Source organism: Mastigoproctus giganteus, chromosome 12 (assembly GCF_048544385.1).
Source record: "Mastigoproctus giganteus isolate SK-2022 chromosome 12, ASM4854438v1, whole genome shotgun sequence".
In the NCBI taxonomy this organism is placed as follows: Eukaryota; Metazoa; Arthropoda; class Arachnida; order Uropygi; family Thelyphonidae; genus Mastigoproctus; species Mastigoproctus giganteus.
Window position 1 is genome coordinate 140,609,735 of NC_143586.1, and position 23,840 is coordinate 140,633,574.

The window sequence follows — 23,840 nt, forward strand, 5'->3', positions numbered from 1 at the left end:
AGGATGCCACTGTGCTCCCTGCACCGAATGAAACTGCTTCCATAAAAGGTATTTAGGGTCTAACGGCACCAGGGGAATCCTCCATCTCAGTGTTATATTGTTTATGAAACACAGTACTCTGTGTTTCATAAACAATACATATAACACTGTGTAGTCCACAGATTTAAAAAGCATATGGGTATTGTTCTTTAGTGTAACGTCGTGGTGATTGTATCTTCTGAACATTTTAGCCACTGGGGCCCTAATGGAACCTACCGTTGCCCAAACATTTCCAATTGGAGGCAGGCCAGATACCCAGCAGATTATATTTCATACTCTGGCAGGCCCAGTTTCTGAAGATTTCAGTGGTAAGGACCTATCAGAAAATTTTTAAAAAATTGCGGTAGCGCTAAAGTTTGATTAGGCCAGAATGGATTAATGAGAGTGAGGTTGGAATTTTGAGGCTAGTAATTTGGCTGCGTTAATTTAGGGGGCGTACGCCACCTAAATTAACACAGATCTACCTGTCGTTGTAGTTAGATTGGGGGAGATACTGTAGACTGGGGGAGACAGACGGAAATATGGGGACGATAGAGGAGACCCCAGACGGTCAGTCGGGACATGCCCACTAGAGGAAGAAGTGGGTGGCAGGGAGGGGAGGAGATAGAGGCCCGTAAGTCTCCCCACCCAGAGGGAGATGTAAAGGTACCAAGCAAATTCAAACTGAGGAATTCAAATTCAAATTAAATTCAAATTGAGGAAAGACAGATGTAGGATAGACGTGCGGAAATTTGCTTTTAGCCAGTGGGTGGTTGGTTGATGGAACAGACGTCCATCCCTTTTCGTGGAAGTTGATAGCCTAAATAAGTTTAAGGCTCAGCTGGACAGGTATTTCGAACGAACAGAGGGGTGAAGTGGAAGTGGTTATTTTTTATTAATTTATTTTTGGCTGATGCTGCATAAGCTTGCTTTCTTGCATCAAATGCCTCTACTAATGCTAATGCAAGTGGGTCGGTATGGATGGCTAGAATGGCGCTGGCAGCAAAGCTGCATGTGTCATGGTCAAAACAGTTCAAGCCCGGTTGCTCTTCCAGGGACTATTATTATTATTTTAGGGTTGCCTGGGGTTTGAAGAGGAGGACTCTCATGCTACTTTATAAAACCATCTTCTTACCAGCTGTGTGCTATGGTGCAGCCATATGGTTCCCTCGTGCCATCATTGCACGTAATAAAGCAAAGCTACATACAATTCAACGCAATATCCTACTCACTGTGACTAGAGCATGCCGCACAGTCAGTAATCCTGCCCTGCAGGTCTTAGCAGGCACTCTTCCTCTGGACCTGGAGGTTATTCGTCGCGGCCTTGCATACCGCATAAAGAGAGGAATTGCCACCACCATTCTGGATATAACACTCGATCTAGCTAATGATCCAAAAAACGAAATGAAACAGATTTACACTAAGCTCTTCCAGCATTGGCAAAGATCTTGGGAGCAAACAACCAAAGGTGAAACAACTAAAAGATTTCTTCCACAAGTTATGATAACTGCACCAAAACCTCCTCCGTGGTACTCACCAGGCCTTCACGTCTCGTTCTTCCTCACTGGTCATGGATCGTTTCGGGCCAAGCTGCATGCCCTGGGTCTCACCGATTCTCCTCTCTGCACATGCGGTGACAATGAAGACTGGATTCACCTCATGTATAATTGCCCTCTTTATGATTTACCCAGAAGTCTCCTAATTACCAAAACTGGAAATATACCGAGTGGGCAGGAACACCTCTACATAATTGACGAAACCAACTACAAAGCCTTCACTACTTTTGCCCAGACTGTATTTGAAATGCGTCAAATTCACCTACAGCAAACTGTTCAGCGCACCCCCATCTTATAATGAACCCAAAACTCAATTCACAGAACATATCCTGAATGGAATCAAAGAAAACACAAACAGAATATTGATCTTTGTCATGACCTAACAGGAATCTCTCGACGTTCACAAAGGAAGCTATCTGACAAACCCACGAACCCAAAAAGGACTTTTCTACAATAGCCACAAGAACTCCAAGCAATCCTTGAGTTTCATGAATCCATGTGCCTCCTCTCATCCCCTAAGAGAAGATTATCCAAGTCCCAGTGTGGGACACTGCCCATTGCCTACAAGTCACCCTTGGATGAAGAAGATTAAATTGTTGACCCTGGGCCCCTTGCCCATTGTGGGACCCACTCACTTGCTGGCACCTCTTCTCTTCAAGGTGTATGACAATATCTGATTTTCCTACTTGTGCAGGAACTCATATAAATACTCCTCTGGGAGTGGGGCTGGCATTTGACTTTCAAATGCAGGATCATGCTATTAGGCAATCTGACTTTGTGGGTCACTTGACCTCACAACCTTTTCTCTTCTTCCTGAGGTAGGGTGGGCTCCCCCCCTGGGGGAGAGCCCACCCTACCTCAGGAAGAAGTAGGCTCCCCCTGGGGGGAGCCTACCTTACCTCACCCTCTTTCTTCTGCTCACCTTCTTTCTTCTCCTCAATCTCTCACCCCTTCTCCTATTTCAAAAAAAAAAAAAAAAAAAAAAAATTTTTTTTATTTATTTTTTTATTTTTATTTATTTTATTTTATTTATTTATTTTTTTTATTTATTTTTTTATTATTATTATTTTTTTTTTTTATTAATTTTTTTTTTATTATTATTATTTTTTTTTTTTATATTATTTATTATTTTTATTTTATTTTATTATTATTCTTTTTTATTTTATTTTATTATTATTTTTTTTTTTTTTCTCGGCCCTCCCTGGGAAGCTCAGGCTAACCCCAGGGTCGGCCAGCCAGAGTTCTCTTTCCACATACCTGGTCCGGCTCCCAGTGCCAGTGACGGTAACTAGCAGTCTGTGGTGTTCCACAGACCCTAGGCTAAGCGGCCAGATGAACAACATAACCCGCACTAAGCAAACATGAACATACACTAACATATGATATCTGGCCTTGACAGTACTGTACTGTCTTACTTCACAAGAGATTCAAATGCGGAGTTGTGCGAAAGCACCGGTGCCGCTTGTCAAAAAACACTATGTCACTATGTCACTATGCCTGTAATTGAATACATTAACTCGTATTTGTGTCTGTACATTGCGTTTGTTCTATGGTCGATTTTTCTGTTTTTTGCTGGATGAAAAAACTCCAGTTTCTGGGGAGAAAAGCCTTGCTATCTACCCCTGAGATCGACTAATTCAGCCACGGAATGCAAAGTTCCTATTAAAGTTCCTTGCGTCATCGGTGGGATTCGAACTAGAGCCTTTTCCACCCGGTGTGGGGAGGAAGGTGACAATACCACTGTGCTACGCACACAGATGCTCTTCTAGGGACTTTATGTTCTCATCGAATCAGGTTGGTTTTTTGGTCATATATGGGAAGTTCCATCCATGGAGTCCATTCTTGGGACATTGCTGAGTTTTCTAGGCTATTGTGGTACCCATACATTGGGTGGCGTAGTATTTGGAGTCGGAGTTGTCCAGTGTTGAGTCCCCTTTGGTCAATCAACAGCTGGCGTAAACCGGGCAGTTGTTTTCGGGAGTTACGAGTTACCATTACCATTAGTAGAGGCATACGGTGCAAGAAAGCAAGCTTACGCAGCATCTGCCAGAAAAAAATAAAAAAACGCTCCGATTTCACCACTCCGTTCGTTCCAAATACCGTTACAAATACCTGTCCAGCTCACCCTTAAATTTACTTAGGCTATCAATTTCCACAACAAAAGATGGAAGTCTATTCCACCAATCAACTACCCACTGGCTAAAGGCAAACTTTCGCACCTCTATGAGGAATAGAGCACATCCGTACTCTATTCCTCATAGAGTTTACCGCTATGAGGGCTTTTCTTCGTGCAAACTTTGTAAAGGCCTTATATTCATCCGCCGTGTCCAATGGGTGCGAGTTCGTGTTTCGTGGCAGGTGTTATTTTTGTGATGAGAATCCATCTGACGTCTTCATAGTCAAGCATCAGATGATGCCAACTCTCCACTTCTTCACAGATTCATAGGAGGATCTGCGAGATCCCAAAGTAGGTGAATTTGGCATTAAATGCACCATGCCCGTGAGGAGGGACGTCACATGGGGTCCTGTTTGGAACCAGGTCGGGGAGCTGGGGTAAAATCTGTTAACTGTCATGTGAACGTTTTAGTGATCTTCCCCTTCGTCGAGGCCGTCCATGTGGTCTACCACAGGTGTCTTTGGAGTCTTGCTTTTTTTCCAGTTTTCGGTCGTTTTCCGAATCAAGTGTGAAGTCTAGGAAGATACGCGTGGATACATTTGATAGGTGGTACAACACGCCGGTTTGATAACTTCGAGGTCTAGTGGGAGAGCCCCCGCCAGCACCTGTAGAGCGTGTGTGCAAGTGACGGTAAGTAGTGTGGTTTTTTGGATTGTGTCCAGAAGACGTTTGTTGGCTTCATTGGTGACTTTGTGGAACCAAACTGCACCGGCGTAAGTTATAATTTGAATAAGGGTGGCCTTGTAGTAAAGTGACAGGTTACGTCTGTTGAGGCTCCAATCCCCTCTGGCGACAATTAGCGAGTATTTCCGGATCTTATCTCTGATGTACATTAGATGCAGTAGGAAAGAGAAATGGGAGTCTAGGATGTACCCCAGGTATTTAATTTGTGGGGCCAATTTAATAGTTTTACCTTCAATTTTAATCTGTGGTGGCCTATGGGGGTCAAGGGTTACTTTGAGCAGTATTGATAAATTATTGTTGGTTGAGATCCTCAGGAAATGGGTCGCAGCCCGAGTTAGCAACATGTCAAGTACCGTACTTGCCATTATTTCCAGCTGAGTTCAAGAGTTTGCCGCCACAGTAAGAAAGGGGTCATCTGGAAAGGCCTGGAATCTCACTTCTCCCAGGTACAGTGACAGGAATTCGGCTAGGATGAGGTTTCAAAGGAGCAGTTCCAAATTTCCCCAGGCGGAGCCCTGTGGAAATCCTCTAAGGACTGGTCTAGTGAGCTTTCTGTAGGGAGCATTTACTTCTATCTTCCTTTTGGATATGTATGCTTTGATTATATTGTACAAGTTGATTGGTAGTACCAATCAACAAAGCACACTTACCAATTTGGTACGTGTGCTTTTTTCATTCTGGCAAGGACGCTCGGAAACCATATGGTGTCGAATGCCCCTGCGAAGTTCATTGATATGACCAACAACTTCTTGTCGGAGCTTGTAGCCGCATTCATAAACGTCTGAAGGGCGTCGATAGCAGAGAGGCACTGTTTGAAGCCAAATTGTTTTGGCGATGGGAGATTTAATTCGTTATAGTATCGTTGAATTCTGACATGCAACATCCTTTCTAATAGTTTGCTAGCAACCGGGAGCAAGGCAATCGGTCGATAGGAGACTGAATTGTCTGGTGGTTTGGTTGGGTTTTTCAAAATCAATTTTAGGTTTGCTGTTCTCCATTCAGATGGGAAGAAGCCGCTTTTGAGGCGGCAGTTAACTAGAGTGAGTAGGAGTCCCGGTGCTATATCAACAGTACGTTTAATTATTTCTGGCTCTGTTAGGTCCAAACCTGGGCATTTACGGTTTCTCATAAGTGCCAACCTTGAGGAGCTGCCTGGAGCTCCTCAAGGTTGGTTCTATCAAACAGAATTTTAACTGTATAAAGTATAAACAGAATTTTTTTTTTTGGACAGGAATCATACAAAAGTATGATTTTTTAATTTTTGTATGCAGGAATTACAAAAAAGTATGATTCTCCGCTTAAATCGACTTTTTTCGTTTAATCGACCAAGGACCTTCCCGATCACGTCTGATAAGACGGCTTCTAATGTAGTGAACGTTTGACCAAATCCCAGCATAGGGACAGGAAAAAGAGAGAGCGAGCTGTGATTCAAACTTGAATAACAAGTTGGAATCACAGCTCGAGTCACTGGGCTGAACCGCTCCACGACATTAAAGTAAAAGACCAGGGGCTCACATCTGGTGAGTATGGGCTTGGCACACCCAGTGTCCTGAGCTGGATATCATCATTTTTCTCTTTCTTGGCGATTCCCTTCTATTTCTCTCTCTCTCTCTCTTGGGGTAACTGGGGAACTTTTTTTTCTTTTTTTTTTTTTTTTTTTTTTGTCTGGTGCAGCATAAGCCTCAGGCTTCCTTGCACCATATAGCTAATAATAATAATGATAATTATCAAAAAAAATTTACCAGAAGAAACAACAACCAAACACAGCCTAGAGTTGGAGCCCAACTTGTTTGGTATTTGATTTATGAGTTAAGGTCAGTCGTACCGTTATTTTCAGAGTACTCTGGTTCGAGAGTGGGTCTCTTGTATTGTATCCGAGAGTATATTAAAAGCGTAGCTGCGCTGTCTTGTCTATTTGCGTTTACTATTGAGTTGTTGAGGTAAGACTTGGCCTTAGTTTGTAATTGCATATTATTCTACGTAGTTTTTATGTCTACCATAAACTGTTAACTGTACATATCTTTAAGGTTTTGTTTGCTGTTTCAAATTTATCATTTAAAATTTTTGTATGAACTGCTGTTCCAATTCTAAGATAGAATTCAGAAACGGCGTCATGACTTTTGCCACTTTACTGTATGATAAACTATATTTTGTCACGTGGAAAAATGCTATATTTAATTGTATTATATAAAATATCACTTTCATTCTTGATAATTATTTTTTATTCTGTCTACTGAGTGCTTTTAATGTGCTGCAGATGACCCTGAATACTCCATACTTCGTGATAAAAGCTATTTCCAAGCAATTCTAGACCAACTTTTTTTTTTTTTTTTTTTTGCTTTAGAACAATTGGGTTTCTGTTTCATTTCCAGCGTATTTAATTTTTCAAACGCTGTTGCAATCGACTACGCAAATTCCTAAGTGGTAGTAACCAGTAGCCCTTTTAACACAAGATTGGTGAAGGGAATGAAGGGATCTCTTACCAAGAGAGGCTTAAGTTCTGTAAATTGCAGCGGCTGGAGACTAGGCACCTGCGAGGTGATCCGATTGAGGTGTATAATGCCTTGAATGGGTTGAGCATGCTGAATTCTGATGGGATTCTTCCTCTTGTTCAGATTACGAACCTAAGGGGCCATAAATTGAAATCGAGGAAGGACAGGTGTAGAATAGATGTGCGAAAATTTGCCTTTAGCCAGCGGGTGGTTAATTGCTGGAACAAACTTCCATTTGGCGTTATGGAAGTTGATAGGTTAAATAAATTTAAGGAGTAACTGGACAAACACTTAGAGGGGATTGTTTTGTAATTTTTTTTTTTGGCTGATGCTTCTTAAGCTCATACACTTGCTTTCTTGCATCACATGTCACGATTACTATTACATTGAATTATCAATTATATTTGCCTGTTTTGTGTTATTAATTAATATGGAATAATTACTATTCGCTCTGAAATTCCTTAATTCGTTTTTAATTCATTCATGTATTCAACGTTAGGTGGGAAACTCCCACTTATGTTGTGAACTTATAAAGCTTATATAAATGTTGTGGTCTCATTAATTGAAAGAGGGGCAAGAATTCTTTCTCATTTGATTGCTATTGTATCAGAAAGAATTAAGCCTCATGAGTATGGCATGTGATAGGTTAAATTATTTTATTGAAATATTCCAATTAAATGAATACATCTTAATTTCTACACTTAAATAATTTGTTGACATTTTGAGAATGCACCGTTTCATATCATCAGGCATGTTGGACTCTTCTGTGGCTCCTAGATTGAATTTGCTATAACGGGATAAGGTTCATCTAGTTATTTTTGAGAATACAGTTCTAGTAACTGTATTCTCAAAATATTGCCTTTGTTGAAATTAAGGTGCATTATTTAATTGTGGCATTTCAGTAAAAACAACTTAACCTATTATGTGATATGTTAGTGCAGCTAAATTCTTTCTCCTAAGGTGATCTAAGTTAAGTGGTTACTTCTCACTTCAGCATTACTCTGAAATCTCTTATGTTGTTCTTGTTGCAGTAAAGATTTGACATTCAAAGTTACTGCTGCATGTATATGTTCAGCTGTGCCTTTGAATGTCATTTTGATCTCTTTCCAGGCCTTGACAAATTTATATTAGCTTTTAGACATTAGTGGTTGGTGTAGTATACTGGTTAAAACTGTAAATACATTTTGTTACAATGTAGGTTTATCTGAAATGATTATCCCAATCCGTTGCTTTACCTGTGGAAAAGTAATTGGTAATAAGTGGGAAGCTTATCTTGGACTTCTACAAGCTGAATACACAGAAGGGTAAGCAAATGTATTATATACAATTTTTTTTTTTACTAAATATTGTGCATTCTGACATTCAGTTTAATAAAAATGAACAAGATGTGCATTTTAATTTTAAGGTATTTTTATATCCCTTTAATTGTATCTTAATGTGAATTAATACTAATGATGCATCACTATACAAGCTGTAATACCTCAGGATATTCTTTAGGATTCCATTCTGACCTCTAGTGAATTTCACAGTGCTTCTGGAGAATATGAGGATGATGGTTTCCCTGTATAGTTGCCTTTTCAAATCACTCTATTGCTCTGCTTATTGATGAACACAGAACACTGTTGCATTATGATATATACCAAAAAATTAAGAGAACTTGGGCTTGGGAGGGTATGCAGAGTGAACGCCAAGACCTTGCCATTCCTCTTAAAGATTAGTTTCATACTTAGTAATGCACTTAAAGAAGGTACAACTAATGTGGAGTTTGAACACTTGAAGAATTTGATATTATAATGAATGAAAACCAGTTTATGAGGTGCAAATAAAATTGCCAAATTACAATGCATCTTGCATGGACATTAGTGAAACAACTTTATTTTGGAAGTTGACACTGTGCTTATGTAAACTGTTTCTGTGAGTTGTTTAAATTTGCAGTCATTTGCCAACTTATTGTGTATAGGTGTAAATGAAAAATTAGTTTGGGTTAATGAGTAAATAATCACAAGCATAAACATAAAAAATCTATTACATTAAACTGTGACAAAGTTACACTGAAGAATTTTAGCTTTCCAACACATTGACTGGTATATAAGAAATGACTGGTAAAATTTTGAGCCACATCAGATTCAAAGATGCAGTATTTATAATTACTGTCACAAGCAGTATTGTAGTGACTATAGTTTCTTATGTTCCCTGGCCTTGTAGACTTGTTAAAATAATAATATAAGCAGACTTGTTATAACAAAGCAACTGCCAGTAGTTATTTGTATAGCTCTTCACTTATTCATATCATGCTTAGCTTAAGCATGATGTGTTATATAAATACTAAAGTAAGTATAAATTACAAGAATGATGTGCATATAAAACAGTCACTTAGATTACTTGTTTTAAAGTTAAGTCTAAAAATAAGATGTTTCAGTAGCTTGAGTTAGGAAAGCATGTGTTAAGCCATCCATTTATCAAGATGAAGCACAAGGAGATTACCCATATAGAGTTATAGATCAATATAATTAGATTTGCTTGCATCCCTTGAAGAACATGGTTTTGATACACAAACCATGTTTTTCAAAAAGAAAATAAGGAACTTTGGAAAGTCATGGGAGGCATTGTGTTCATAAGGTAGAAATGAATTTTAACTATATCTGCAATAAGGCCTCTAAGGTTGGGATTATTCATACCACTAATTTAAATAGATACGCCAACCGTTTAAAACTGATTTAATAATAAAATAAAATAATACAAAAGACTGTAAAATAATAATTACAAAAATTGATTTACAAAAAACTAGTTTGAAACAAAATAAAATAAGTAAATAAGTTAAAATGCATTAAAATATAAATTTAAAAGCGATAAAAACACTATTGAAGCTTTCGGAGGTGTCTGCCTCCTTCCTCAGCAATAATGAAACTTAAGCGACACATCCTTAAATACCAGGTTCACGGCAAACGTGGATGACCAGGCGCATACTCGGTATTCCTTTCATGTGTACTAGAACCGGAAGTGGTCTGGGGGCATGGAAAACTAAAATGTTTATCTCTATCAAAAACCACCACCTCAAAAAGGGGGTGAAGCCTAACTCCCCTGTCTCTGTTCATGCTATTGTTGCCAGAGGATCCGATCCACAGACTTTCCAGCCACTTGTGGTCCCAGAATCTATGCGCCCGGTCAAGGAGGCGCCTCCGTAGCCAGGTGGGAAGGAGCAGCAGTGCGTAGCACATGCTTCTTGATTAGACTGGGGTTTGAGCCCATCACCACCAAATACGGAGGATGCGGAAAGTTCAGGCAACGACCACCACATATTCCCGGAGCAATATGGCCTTAGCTGCTAATGCTCCTAAAAAAAAAAAAAAAAACCAGGTCAAGGATGACAGCGTTGTCGGGGGAGATCTGGTGTTGTTTTTCCCTTTAGTGCTTGGCAATGGCGGATTTATGAATTTTAATTCATCTTGGCACTTAGCAGCAGTTTCCACACAAAACAAAGTATTAATCATTAGTTTTCTTCAAATCTTTAGATGATTTTACTTTTAATATCTTAATTTTAGGCATCAACTCAGCATTCTACTGGTCGTCTATGAGAGCTTGAGATGTAGGGTAGATGCCCTCGAAGAAATTAATGAGGGGCCCGTCAAGCTCTCAGCTGCCCAACTCAATGCCAGAGTTCAGTCCTAGGCATCAGGCAACACAGCAATCTCAAGGGCACAATGCACTGGTCCCAAAGGAACTAGTTATTGTTGGTGACTCTATTGTCAGGGAGATGGGGAATATATATTATGTAAAAAGGATAGATGGAACAGGACCAGGGTATGTCTGCCAGGGGCAAATGTTGATGACGTTGTAAAGCATATATCATCTTTTAAGGGCACAAAAGGTGATATTGTTGTACACGTTAGCACCAATGACATTAAGAGTAGGAGATCTGCAGATTTACTTAACAAGTACAGGTTGCATCTACATTCACACGTGAGAAGTTATTAAGGTTTGAAAATGGCAGAAGGTTATCAAATTGTAGCAGGGTGCTTAATGATTTTGTAATAACTGAGAGCAAAGTGAAGGAGAAATTGTTGAAGTTAAACATAAGAAAGGCACCTGGGGTGGATGGGATCTATCCAGTTATATTAAAGGAGGCGGCAAAGCAACTAAGCAAACCCTTAGCCATAATTATGAGCGCATCCTTGGACTCAGGGGAGGCCCCCACGGACTGGAGATGTGCAAATGTATCCCCAATTCACAACGGGGGATTGAAGGGTGACACGATTAATTACAGACCAGTTAGTTTAACTTCTGTTCCGGTTAAAATAATGGAGTCACTGGTTAAAGATGCATTGCAGGATCATCTAGACAAGACTGCAGCAATAATTCAGACACAGCATGGGTTTGTTAAGGGAAAGTCTTGTCTCACAAATTTGATAGGATATTATGATGTGGGTACAAAGGAACTGGATGCAAAAAATAATTTTGATATATATTTGGATTTCAGGAAAGCTTTTGACACTGTTGCACATGGAAGACTATTGTACAAATTGGAGCAGAATGGTATTAAGGTAAGTTGCTACAATGGATAAAAGGATGGTTGAGTGGGAGAAGACAGAGGGTGGTAATCAATGGGTGGGTGCTGCTCTTCGTGGACTAATGTTATTAGTGGAGTCCCACAGGGTTCGGTGTTGGGCCTCTGTTGTTTTGTATATTTATCAGTGATATTGATGACGGTATATCAGGCTTAGTGTCGAAGTTTTCAGATGATACAAAGGTTGTCAGGGTTGATAATGGCAGTGTGCTACTGCAACAGGATCTAGATAATTTGGGCAGATAAGCTAAGAAGTGGCAACTGAAATTGAACCTTGACAAATGCAAAATACTGCATATGGGTAGAAGTAACCCCAGAGAAATGTACCAACTGTGTGGTACTACACTTAAGGTGGTAGAAAATGAAAAAGACCTGGGAGTAATTGTGCAGTCAGATATGAAGTTTTCTGAGCAATGCAGACAGGCTGCCAGGGCAGGTCAAGGGGTTCTGTCAATGACATATAGGAATTTTGCTAGCAGGGAAAAGGAGGTGATTGTCCCTCTGTATAAGGCAATGATCAGGCTATGCCTTGAGTACTGCGTACAGGTCTGGAGGCCTCATTTTAGGAAGGATGTAGATTTGCTTGAGCGTGTAAAGGAGGTGATTGTCCCTCTGTATAAGGCAATGATCAGGCCATGCCTTGAGTACTGCGTACAGGTCTGGTGGCCTCATTTTAGGAAGGATGTAGATTTGCTTGAACGTGTACAGAGAAGGGCAACAAGATTGGTGAGGGGAATGAAGTGATCCTCTTACCAAGAGAGACTTAAGTTCTGCAAATTGCAGTAGTTGGAGACTAGGCACCTGATGCTGCATAAGCTCATACACTTGCTTTCTTGCATCACATGCAACTACTACTATTTCAGTGTTTTTTTTTTTGTTTTTTTTTACAAACATCCAAAATTCTTCAAAAATTACTCCGGTTGGTATGTATGTGACAAACTAACTTTCAAAGGGTTAATGACTCAGGTGGAGTTCAGTGCTCCATTGTTGTTACTGATAAATAGGTAGTGTTGTGTATTGCAGTTGGGCTTCTTGGTTAAAATATGATTTGATTAGCTTTAATGTGTATTTATGTTCCCCTTCACCCAACAAGAGATTCTGTTTATGAAGGTCAAATTACTTTGAATTTGTTGAGCAGTGAGATTATAATGTTAATTCAGAATCTTGGCATTGTATAAAGTAACTAACTTCAACCAGCTTTTAGAGCTTGTTTTTTTTTTTTTTTTTTTTTATGAGAACCTATAGCATTTAGTAACGTGCATGGGGTGAAGGTTGAAAAGATGAAAGAAGATACTTGTTGGCATTAGACTTAAATTTCTGTAGACTGTAATTTTTTTCAGGAAATACATGCGAAGGGAGGTTGTTCCAGAAAATGGAAGTTAAAGGAATAAGTGAGGAAGAAGAAAAGTTGGTTCTGCAAGTTTGAAGTTTGGCAGTAAAAAGATGCTGACTGGTTGTGGTACGAGTTTGGACTGGATTAGAAGGAAGAGGGAGAATTATAGAAGCCAATTCGGAAGAACATTGCCCATGGAATTATCTATAGAAACATGGAGAGCAAAAGAGAAAATCCAGTTTTTTAGATACAGAGGAAGCAATATTTGTGATGTGCTTATGCCAAGAGAGACAAAGGTCAGAGTTATTCCCAATATAGATATGTGATCTTGTCTAGGAATCGGAGTGTCATCGAAGATAAGCATTGGAGCACAAAAATCCTTTTAGTGAGTTATGACAGGACTGAGTTTTAGAAATATTGAAATCAACTAAGTTATCTTTGCCCCATTGAAAAATTACCTGTAGATCAGGTAATTTTCCAGTGGGGCAAAGATAACTTTAAGGAATTGGTAGTGGATATTCGAGAAGTTGAAGCTGTTTGTGCAGGACAAGGTTTCTAAAACTGGAATGCAATGTGTGAGCATCAGCAACATTATGGATAAGATTTCCTGTCAATGGAAGAAAATCATTAATACACAAAAGAAAGTGTGGGAGAAAGAATTGAAACACACCAGCATTAGTGAAAAAGTTAGAAGACAGAGAGCTATCTACCATTATCTGCATTCAGCAGTTAGAAAGAAACTGAATACCCAGTTGTTATGTTGTTTGTTTGTTATTTGATTTTTAAGAGCATTAGCAACTAAAGCCATATTGCTCCGGGATATACGGTGGTCATTCCCTGACCTCCGCATCCTCCGTATTTGGTGGTGACGGGCTCGAACCCCGGTCTAATCAAGAAGCGTGTGCTACGCACTGCTGCTCCTTCCCACCTGGCTACGGAGGCGCTGCAATACCCAGTTACAAAAAACAGTTGCAAACCATATGATGGATAAGATTTCCTGTCAATGGAAGAAAATCATTAATACACAAAAGAAAGATTGGGAGAAATATTGCCAGCATGATCAAAAGCCTTTGAAATGTCAAAATCAAGTGTTTGAGTTTCACCAAAGTTTTCATCGACTTTATCCATATATGGATAACATAAGATAGAATATCACCAGTAGATCGACACTGGCATAATTCTTAATGTCAATCATTGATCAGATAGAGGGTTTCTATATTAGGAGTCGGCGGTTGATGGATTTCTCCATTGCTTTAGAAAGAGTAGAAGTAAGTGCAATGGGATGATAATTGGATGGGAGGGATTTGTTACCCTTTTTAAAAACTGCCTGTGTATGAACCAATTTCCAAGCAGAAGAGAAAACATCAGTGGAATAAAAAAGTGTAGAAAGGTGGTCCAGAACAGGAGTAAGCACAGCTCTTGAAAACAGGTGAAAAAATACCATCAGGAACTGTGCTTGTTGGCATCAAGACTGTTCAAATTCCTTCTAACATCCTTTAGACGGAAGAGCACAGGAGGCATTGAATGGAGTGTCCTGAAAATGGTAGGTGGTGGTTTATCAAAATCATTAATACACAAGTTAGAAGAAAAGTAGGATGCTAGTAAGTCAGCTTTAACTGAGGCAGCAATAGAACCATCCAGTTTTGATAAATGGGAGTACAGATGGGTGAAAGTTGTGGCCAATAGCTTTGGCATTTGAACATGAAACAGGTTTTTTACTCTTAGCCTCTTCAACATCTAGTTTGGATTGATTGATAACTACTTTATAATTGTTGTAAGCAGAAAATGAACTTGGAGATTGGGATATGAGCCAGTGGTGATATGCAACATTCTTATCTTGAACAGCCTTAGCACATTTAATGGAAAACCAAGGTTTAGATAAATGACAAGATTTTAAGGTGTAGTGTGAAATAAAGGATTTCATCTCTGCAAGATTAATTTCATTGATCTGAGGTTTTAAACAGTAATCCAACCAAGAAAAAGAAGAAATCTCACAGATCATCCCATTTTGCATTCTTGTATGCCAAACAACATAAGGTTGAAAATTGTCACAGTAGAAGGGCTCCATTGGAGAAGAAACCATCACAAGTTGTGATATGAGGTACCTAGAGGACCACCCACTTTGACCGTGTAATTAGAAAAGTTGTTGGCTGTTTGGTTAGGATTATCTAGTATTCCAGTAGAGAAATGAACAACCTGTGCGAGGTCATTAGTAATTGTAAAAGCTATTTGTTATTTGGTTTTTTTTTAGGAGTATTAGCAGCTAAGGCCATATTGCTCCGGGATATGCGGTGGTCATTCCCTGACCTTTCCGCATCCTCCGTATTTGGTGGTGACGGGCTCGAACCCTGGTCTAATCAAGAAGCGTGTGCTATGCACTGCTGCTCCTTCCCACCTGGCTACAGAGGTGCCTGTAATTGTAAAAGCCTAAGCATCTTTCCCAGCTGGGTCTGTGTGCCATGTGACTAGAAATGGAATCCAGCTGGAGTTCTGAACATTAAAATTACCAAGGGAAATTATCTTACTGTTAGGAAAATTGGACAGAAGAAAGTCAAGTTTTAAAGAGAGGAAGTCAGAGTTCCAAGTGATTAGTGGAGTTGGGAGTATGGTAAAGGCAACGGGAAATTTGACAACAGAATGTAGTAGAGAGATTTTAAGCCAGAGAAGATTGAAGATAGGAAATTCCAAATTACTAATTCTCTGACAAGGAATATCAGTGTGGACACATGCACAAGTATCACCTTTGAAACACAAGGTATCATACAGCAAATAATTTGGACAACTGACATGAGCAGTGGTTGTATGAACAAATAATTGGAATTCTCTCAGAAAAAGTACATGGGGTTTGGCAATCTGTAAGTGGAAACAGACATCATTGAGATTGGGACTGAGACCATGTATATTTGTGAAATGAAAGAGGAAGGTTTGGATATTTTTGCAGATAAGTTAGTTCTATTAGTTTGACAATTCATGAAATATTCAGTAGTAAGAAAGGTGGGGAGGGCATGCCGTATGAAGTAATGAAATTTTTGGATATGGTGTGCACATGGCAAGAATATACCTGCCCCTTGGCGTAAGAGATTTTTGAAGAGCCAATACTATGTAATTGAATAGGATGGAAGAATAAATAAATAAACCAGGAAAGAATTTCAATGTGTAGTTTATTGCTTTTCGTGAGAATATGTGCAATCTTCCTGCTGCAGCAGTGCCGCACTATGGCCATAGATTCCGATGCACCTAATAAATCCCCAAGCAAATAAACTTCCTGTTGTAGCATATGACATCATTAATTAATTACCATTAGTTTGTAAGAATAGTCTGAGAACGCTGTTTGGACTATACTGTAACACAGTTCCAGAGGCTACCAACAAAAGCTGGATCACTAAATATTCCCTCCTCTCCTTCCACAATTTATAAACATTTTTTAAAAACATTATTATTATTTTTTTTTTATAAGTTTCCTTCTGTATGTTAGTGGTGTATCATAAAATTTTAGTATTAGTATTAGTAACGGCCGTATGGTGCAAGAAAGCCTATGGCTTATGCTGCACCAGCCAAAAAAAAAAAAAAAAAAAAATCCGAACAAAACAATGATAAAAACAAAAATTAAATAAATAATAATAATTAATAAATAAATGAAAATAATAAAATGAAATAAAAAGGAAATTAATCCTATCATCCTATGCGCTTCCCTTACCCGAAAGTACTATCCAGATGACCTTTGAATTTCCCCAAACTGTCGGCCTCTACCACCCATGAAGGCAACTTATTCCAGTAATTTATAACTCGCTGGCTAAAATAAAACTTCCTGCAGTCCAATCTAAACATTTCCCCCCCGTAACTTGAATTTATGTCCCCTAGTTCTAGCATCATTTATAATCTTGAAAATTTCGTCCTCATTCATTTTACTGATGCCTCTCAGAGCCTTAAACACCTCAATCAAATCTCCTCTAAGGTGTCTAGTTTCCAAACTCTGCAACCCACATATTCGAAGTCTTTCTTCATAAGGACGCCCTTTTGCCGATCTCACCAGGCGAGTTACCCTTCTTTGCACCCTTTCAAGAAGCTCGATGTCTTTCTTTAGGTGCGGTCTCCATACTTGAACACAGTATTCCAAGTGTGGTCTAACATAAGCCTTATATAATAGGATTATCACGTCCCTATCTCTACTTGCAAAAGTTCGATAGATCATCGATAGGACACCATGGGCCTTCCTTGCAACCTGTTTACAATGCTCAGAGAATTTCATGTCTGACCGTATCGTAACACCCAAGTCCCTTTCCTCCAGTACTGGGTTTAGTTGAACTCCACCAAGTGAATAAGTTATTTTGGGATTACTGTTTCCCAGGTGTAATACCTTACACTTTGTTGGATTAAAGCACAGCTGCCATTTTTCTGACCATTCTTGAAGTCTATCTAGGTCTCTCTGAAGAAGCTCAGCTTGACAGTGATCATTAACTACTCTACCAATTTTAACATCATCTGCAAATTTAGACATCACGCCCTCTATCCCTTCATCAATGTCGTTTATGAAAATTAAAAACAACAGTGGTCCTAATACTGATCCTTGGGGAACCCCACTTCTTACATCAACCCAATCTGAGGAATAGCCATTTATCACAACCCTCTGCCTCCTGCCCTGAAGCCATCCTTCTATCCATCTAAGGATTTTCCCAGTGATTCCAACCTGTTCCAGCTTATAAAGCAACCGCTCATGTGGGACTGAGTCAAAAGCTTTGCTGAAATCTAAATAAACAATGTCGAAATTATTCCCTAAATCCAGCTCGTGAGTGACCTTTTCGAAATAGCGAACCAGATTTGTTAAACATGATTTTCCCTTTACAAAACCATGCTGAGTATCCTTGAGAATTTCAATTCGATCCAAATGATCCTGAATTCCACCCTTGATGATTGCCTCCATGATTTTCCCTACTACTGAAGTCAGACTGACAGGTCGATAATTTCCCACTTCACTTTTAGAGCCACCCTTATGTATGGGAGATACATTTGCACTTTTCCAATCCAAGGGAATCTCCCCAGAGTCTAGTGATGCTCGCATAACCAGCCTCAGTGGTTCAATGCACTCGCTTGCCGCCTCTCTCAAGATTATAGGGTATATTCCATCAACTCCAGGAGCCTTACTGGTCTGTAGGCTTGAAAGTTTTTTCATTAAATAATCTTGCGAAATTTCAATATCATTAATTACATATTTTTTAACTTCGCTCCCACAATTTCCCATTGCCACAAAAGGCTTTTCATTTGTAAATATCGATGCAAAATAACTGTTGAGTTCATCTGCAACGGCAGCTGGTGTATTTATTACTATCCCCTTTCCCTTACGTAAAGGTCCGATCTGGTTTGTCCTGCTCTTGGCATTTATATATGTGAAGAATTCTTTATCCCCCCTCTTTGCTCTGTTTGCTAGTGATTTCTCATAAACTGCCTTTGCCTGTCGAACCTTTTCTGTGGCTCTATTACACATCACCTTGTAGCTGCTATAGGCTTCAGTACTTTTTATTGCTCTGTAACTTTTCCATGCCACCTTTTTCTGCTCAAGTAATGTGGCAACTTCACTATTCATCCAACTTGGAACCCTTCTCGTGGAGTATTTTTTTAATGGTATATACGCATTCAAGGCATCTGTGATTAATGTTTTAAAAGCGTACCACAGTTCAATTGTATTCATTCTCTGCGCGATATCTACCCAGTTAATAGAGGCCATGTAGTACCTTAAGGCATTGTAATTTCCTTTTCTGAAATTAAAACCCATTCCTTTGCCTTTTACTTCTGCTACCTCTCTCGTCATCATCCACCGTAGAACTCCATGATCACTTCCTGCTACTGGTTCCTCTACTGTCAGCCCTGTTATGTCATCTGATTCATGTGTGATGATGAGGTCTAGGATATTCTTTTCTCTAGTACTTTCCCTGACATGTTGATACAAATAACAGTCATCTAGTTGATTTAAAAATTTTGTTCCCCATGTCGAGTTTCCTTCCCATTTACTCCAATCAATTAGAGGCAAATTGAAATCACCCATAATAAGGCATTGACGCTTACTTGCCCATTCCATTTGCATGTAGAGGCTTTTGTCATAGTCTTCACAATCACCTGGTCTGTAGATTACTCCTACTCGCATTGTACCTTTGTTTCCAACTATCTCACACCATACAGACTCTATACTAGCATGTGAAATGTCTGAATCCGGGAAAGCTATCGTCGCACTGAGGCTGCTTCTGATAAGAAGCATTACCCCACCACCCCTTCTATCTACTCTATCCTTCCTAAATACATTATACAAGCCATACTGAAACTCATCATCCCCAATTTCCGGGTGGCACCACGTCTCTGTAAGCCCTATTATGTCCGCGTTACTTGTTTTAACCAGCAGTTCGAATTCGCTCATTTTATTGACGACACTTCTAACGTTACTGTATAAACAATTAAGATTTAATGTTCTTGTATATTTAACAACCCTTGAAGTTTTTTAGGCTCTCTTCCCTGATATTAGCTACCCGCTCACGTGAAACGTCTTTGGCCCCAGATATCCACAACATGGAAAATTGCCATGCTTGAAGTTTTTTTTTTTTTTTCACTGGGTATACAGGATGTGTGGACAGTCACTATGCATCTGTTTTAAAAGAAAGTTTTTATTGTAATTATTACAAATCATTTGTTATTGCCTAGTTTTACTTACATAATCTTGAAATAACTTCCACAGACAAACCTGAACACATTTATATTCAAAAACCTTTAGTTCTTGTGCAGTGCTTCTGATGTAAGCATTTACAGAAGTTTGGGGTTCTTGAATTTATCCCCACAGATAAAAATCAGGTGGATTCAAGTCTAGTGAATGAGGGGGCCACAGAGTTTTTGAGGTTATTTGATTAGCAAAAGTTTTGTGTAGCAGTATGCACAGTGGTGGAATCTTCCTAAAACCACCCATTCTCGATTTCATCCTCATTTAATTTGCCAATGAATTGGGAGAGAATATTGGAACAGTAATAATGTTCAGAGGTTATTGTTTCATCAAAGAAGATAGGCCCAATGATTCTTATTCTGGAGATGGAAACCCAAATACCAACCTTCTGCTGATGGAAAGGTGTTTGATTTAGACTTGTCGATTTTTGGATGACCATAATTGGTTATTTTGAGCATTCACATACCCTGACAAATGGAACTATGCCTTATCAGTGAAGAATGTAAGATCCAGAATATTATTGGTATTTTCAGTGGTGAACTGTTGAAACCAGTTGTAGTAATGTACTTACTTTTGGTGATGTGCTGCTTTTAATTCTTGGACAACAGATTTTATATGGGTAAAGGCATAACTTCTTCCTTACCACTAAATGCACAGTTGCAAGACTAATACTTTGCTGTTTTGACAACTTTCTCATTGATTTTGAAGGACTTTGCAGCATTGAATCTGAAATATCCAGGAGTTTCTCTTCTGTCAGTTTTGGTTCCTTTCCACTATGCTCCACGAAGTGTGCACAAAATTTGTCTAATGTCCTCTCTCACAAAATTTGTCTAATGCACAGAATGCCAATATGGTATTAGCATATATTGAAATTCCTTAGAAAAGTTTTCTCGGATGCTTTGCTTGTATTTGCCATGCTCATTAAAAACATACTCAACCAAAAAAAATATGCTCCAGTGACAAAATCATCATTGATAAACTCATCAATCGACTGCCACGATAGCTATCTCACAGCCAACTGACCTTGACACACCATTAGGTTCGTGGGGTCTCATCACACTACATGATGGTGTACAGTGACTCATATCGTTTTTGCACATTGCCATCATACAGATGTATAGTGACTTTCCAAATACTCTGTATTTCATTAAAAGTAAAGTAGGTACATTATTTTTTATACTGGACAATAAAAATGACACAAGGTTGTCATTCCAAAATTTCCTGATGATACTGCCTCAAGTTTGTATATGAATTTTCACTGTAAGTTTAAAATAATTGATGTTTTAATAATAATGAAAGTTGTCTTCTGTTATTATTTCAGAGATGCTTTAGATGCACTTGGGCTGAAGAGATACTGCTGCCGAAGGATGCTACTCGGTCATGTGGATCTCATTGAAAAATTGCTGAACTATGCTCCATTAGAAAAATGTTGAGGACATGGATATCTTTTTTTTTATCAAAGGAAAAAAATTTTCTTCAACTGATTAAAGAAAAACTGCTATTAATGTGCTATGACAGTGTTATCAGTAATGGAAAATTGCTGGGATTTGTGTGCTTATTGCAATACTGTGGTTGATTTAAATGATACTGAAATATAAATTTTACAGTAAATGAATCTGAAAATGCAGTCTTCAGTCTGCTCCTTTTTGACCCATAATCACATTGCTTGCTGTGGAATTTTACAAAGTTACATGAATCTGAAATGAAGTTGAGTTGTTTAATAACAATTTTACCAGGATTAAAAAAAAAAAAAAAATCTATCATGTAGGAAAGGACCAGGGTAACATCTTAAAGACTGGATTATTAATTATTTTCTTCATGGGATATTAATTACAGCTTGTTCTGTTACATTTTAAAATATTTTATGAACATTAAATCCTAGATTTGGTCATTAAGTTAAATAATTTGGGTTTTTTATTCTGATCACTACTTTGTTTATTATGCATGAATTGTTTTAAGTTATTTATTTTTATGTAACCTTTAATCAGATAAGTGAAGTTAAGTCAGTTTTGCTTTACATTGAATTCTTTAAGAAAAAGCAAGGAAACCAACTGAAGCCATGGAGTGCAAATGGTCTAAATTAAAAAAAAAAAAAAAAATTCTATCATGTAGGAAAGGATCAGGGTAACATCTTAAAGACTGAATTATTAATTATTTTCTTCATGGGAAATTAAATTTACCGGCCTTCTGCCATACAGTATGGAATATATACACTGAGTGATCACTGAATTATGACCACCTTTTGTAACTCAACCATACAATCACTGTTCTTTGACCATCCCCACTATTCAAAGACAAGTGAATTTATTTAAGCAAATGTTCTAAATTTCTTGCATTTTGTAGACGTTTTGGAGCCAATGTGTGTGGAAGCTGTTTGGTTGCTTGTGGTGTTGACTTGTTAAGGTGCTGCTTTATCCTGCAGTGAACATGTTGAAAAAGTTGCACATATGCAGTTGTATTGTGTGCAACACTCAATATTTTTGTGTTAAATTCCAGAGTTTAAAGTGATGCACATCCTTTATTCTGATATTGGGCAATAAGAATGAAGAGTAACTTCAGTAATAGCAGTTTGTATTTGATCAAAAATTAATGATGCATATTGAAATAGAAGACCATACTGGATGCTTATTAAAATTTGTGTTGCCATAATTATTTGTATTTCAATGTTTTAATTCTGAGTGGGTTGGATGGACTGGGTTGAGCAGCATAGGTTGTTGGTTTGCCCATGTTGTGGAATAAAAACCAGTTTATTTAAGAAAATCAAGGTGGCACTGGCACAAACTAACACAATTGTGGTATGGAAAGAGCACATGAAAGTTTTTCCATTTTAATCTTAACCAAACCAGCCTTCTGCCATACAGTGTGGAATATATTCACTGAGTGATCACTGAATTATTACCACCTTTTGTAAAACTGAATGTGACCATGTGAGGTACGAGAGTGCGGAATTAGTTGACCTACGTAGCACAGATAAGGTGTCAGTGGTTCAGTAGGTAATAAAATTCTGTGCGAATGGGTAAAAGGAAGGATTTATTAGACTTTGATAAAGGACAAATTGTGGGTGCTCGGCAAGCTGGTGCCTCTATTTCCAAAACGGCTGAATTGGTGGGTGTCTGAGAGCTGCTGTAGTTAAAGTGTAGTGGGACGTGTCGAAATGGTCAAAACAATGACCCAACGGCAAAATTGCAAAGGTCAGTGAAAGGTTGATGTTATAGGGTGAGTGCTGGGTCCGACGACCCGTACAGGCACAGCCCTGTTGAAGAATTGAATACCCAATACAACATGGGCCAACCCAGAACAATATCTGACATGACTATTCGTCGCAGGCTTGCACGTATGGGCTATATATCAGCAGATTACTCCTACGGCATCCTCTCCTAACCAAGGTTCATCGGCGTAAAAGACTCTCCTGGTGCAAAGAGAATGCAAGTTGGACGTTAGAAGAAGGTGTGCTATCGATGAGTCACGTTATTTATTCCACATCATGGATGGTCATGTATGGATTTGGCATCGACATGAAGCTCTTCATCTATTGTGCATGGCATCAAAAGTGGAGGCAGTTGTATAGCGTAGGACATATTTCACTGGCAGGAACTTGGACCCCTGGTGCATGTGGAACAGCGTATCACTGGTCTCCGCTATCGTGAACTGCTTACTGATTGTGTACACCCCGCTATGTTACACTTTTTTCCAAATGGCGATGGTGTCTTTCAAGATAAGTGCATCTGGCACTTGTGCAGGAATGGTTTGAGGAACACAGTTCTGACTTCCAGCATATCGATTAGCTTCCGAACTCCCCCGATATCAATCCCATAGAGTATTTGTGGGACACTATGGAAAGACAGACATCTGGAAACACCAATCACCTCCATACCTGCATTGCTGACCGCATTACGCACAGCTTGGTTGGTCATACCTCCCAAATGCTTCTGACATCTTGTTGAATCAATGCCACATTGGATAGCTGCTGTACCGAGGGCAAAAGGAGGACCTACGAAGTTTTAGGTAGGTGGTCATAATTCAGTAATCACTCAGTGTATGTATCGTTCTTTCTGTTGTTGCAGGTGAAACAGTAATTGTGAAGGTTGGGATGTGGAAGAAATTAAAGGTTTGTAGGTCAAACTGCTAACTTGGCCAGTGAATCATATTGTATCCCAGGTAACATAAAAACCACATATCTTATGGATAGTTGTAAGTTTACAGAATGAAAAATGTTAGTCTAGAGATTGAACAACTTGGACCAGCTACAAGATCTACCATGTACGTAGGCAAGGCAATTGCCTCTTGGCCCTTTAGGGGCCCGGTGTCTTTGGCTGT

At 38.9% G+C, this 23,840-nt stretch overlaps 1 protein-coding gene across 1 annotated transcript; it reads left to right on the forward strand.

The window, feature by feature from the left end:
• The first annotated feature begins 6,285 nt into the window (after positions 1-6,285).
• On the forward strand, positions 6,286-21,150 carry Polr2L (DNA-directed RNA polymerases I, II, and III subunit Rpb10). Its single transcript, XM_090386143.1, has 3 exons — positions 6,286-6,374; positions 8,125-8,230; positions 20,845-21,150. The coding sequence occupies exons 2-3, from the start codon at positions 8,136-8,138 to the stop codon at positions 20,954-20,956; spliced, it is 207 nt and encodes a 68-aa protein (XP_090242269.1). The 5' UTR covers positions 6,286-6,374; positions 8,125-8,135; the 3' UTR covers positions 20,957-21,150.
• Positions 21,151-23,840: the final 2,690 nt, after the last annotated feature.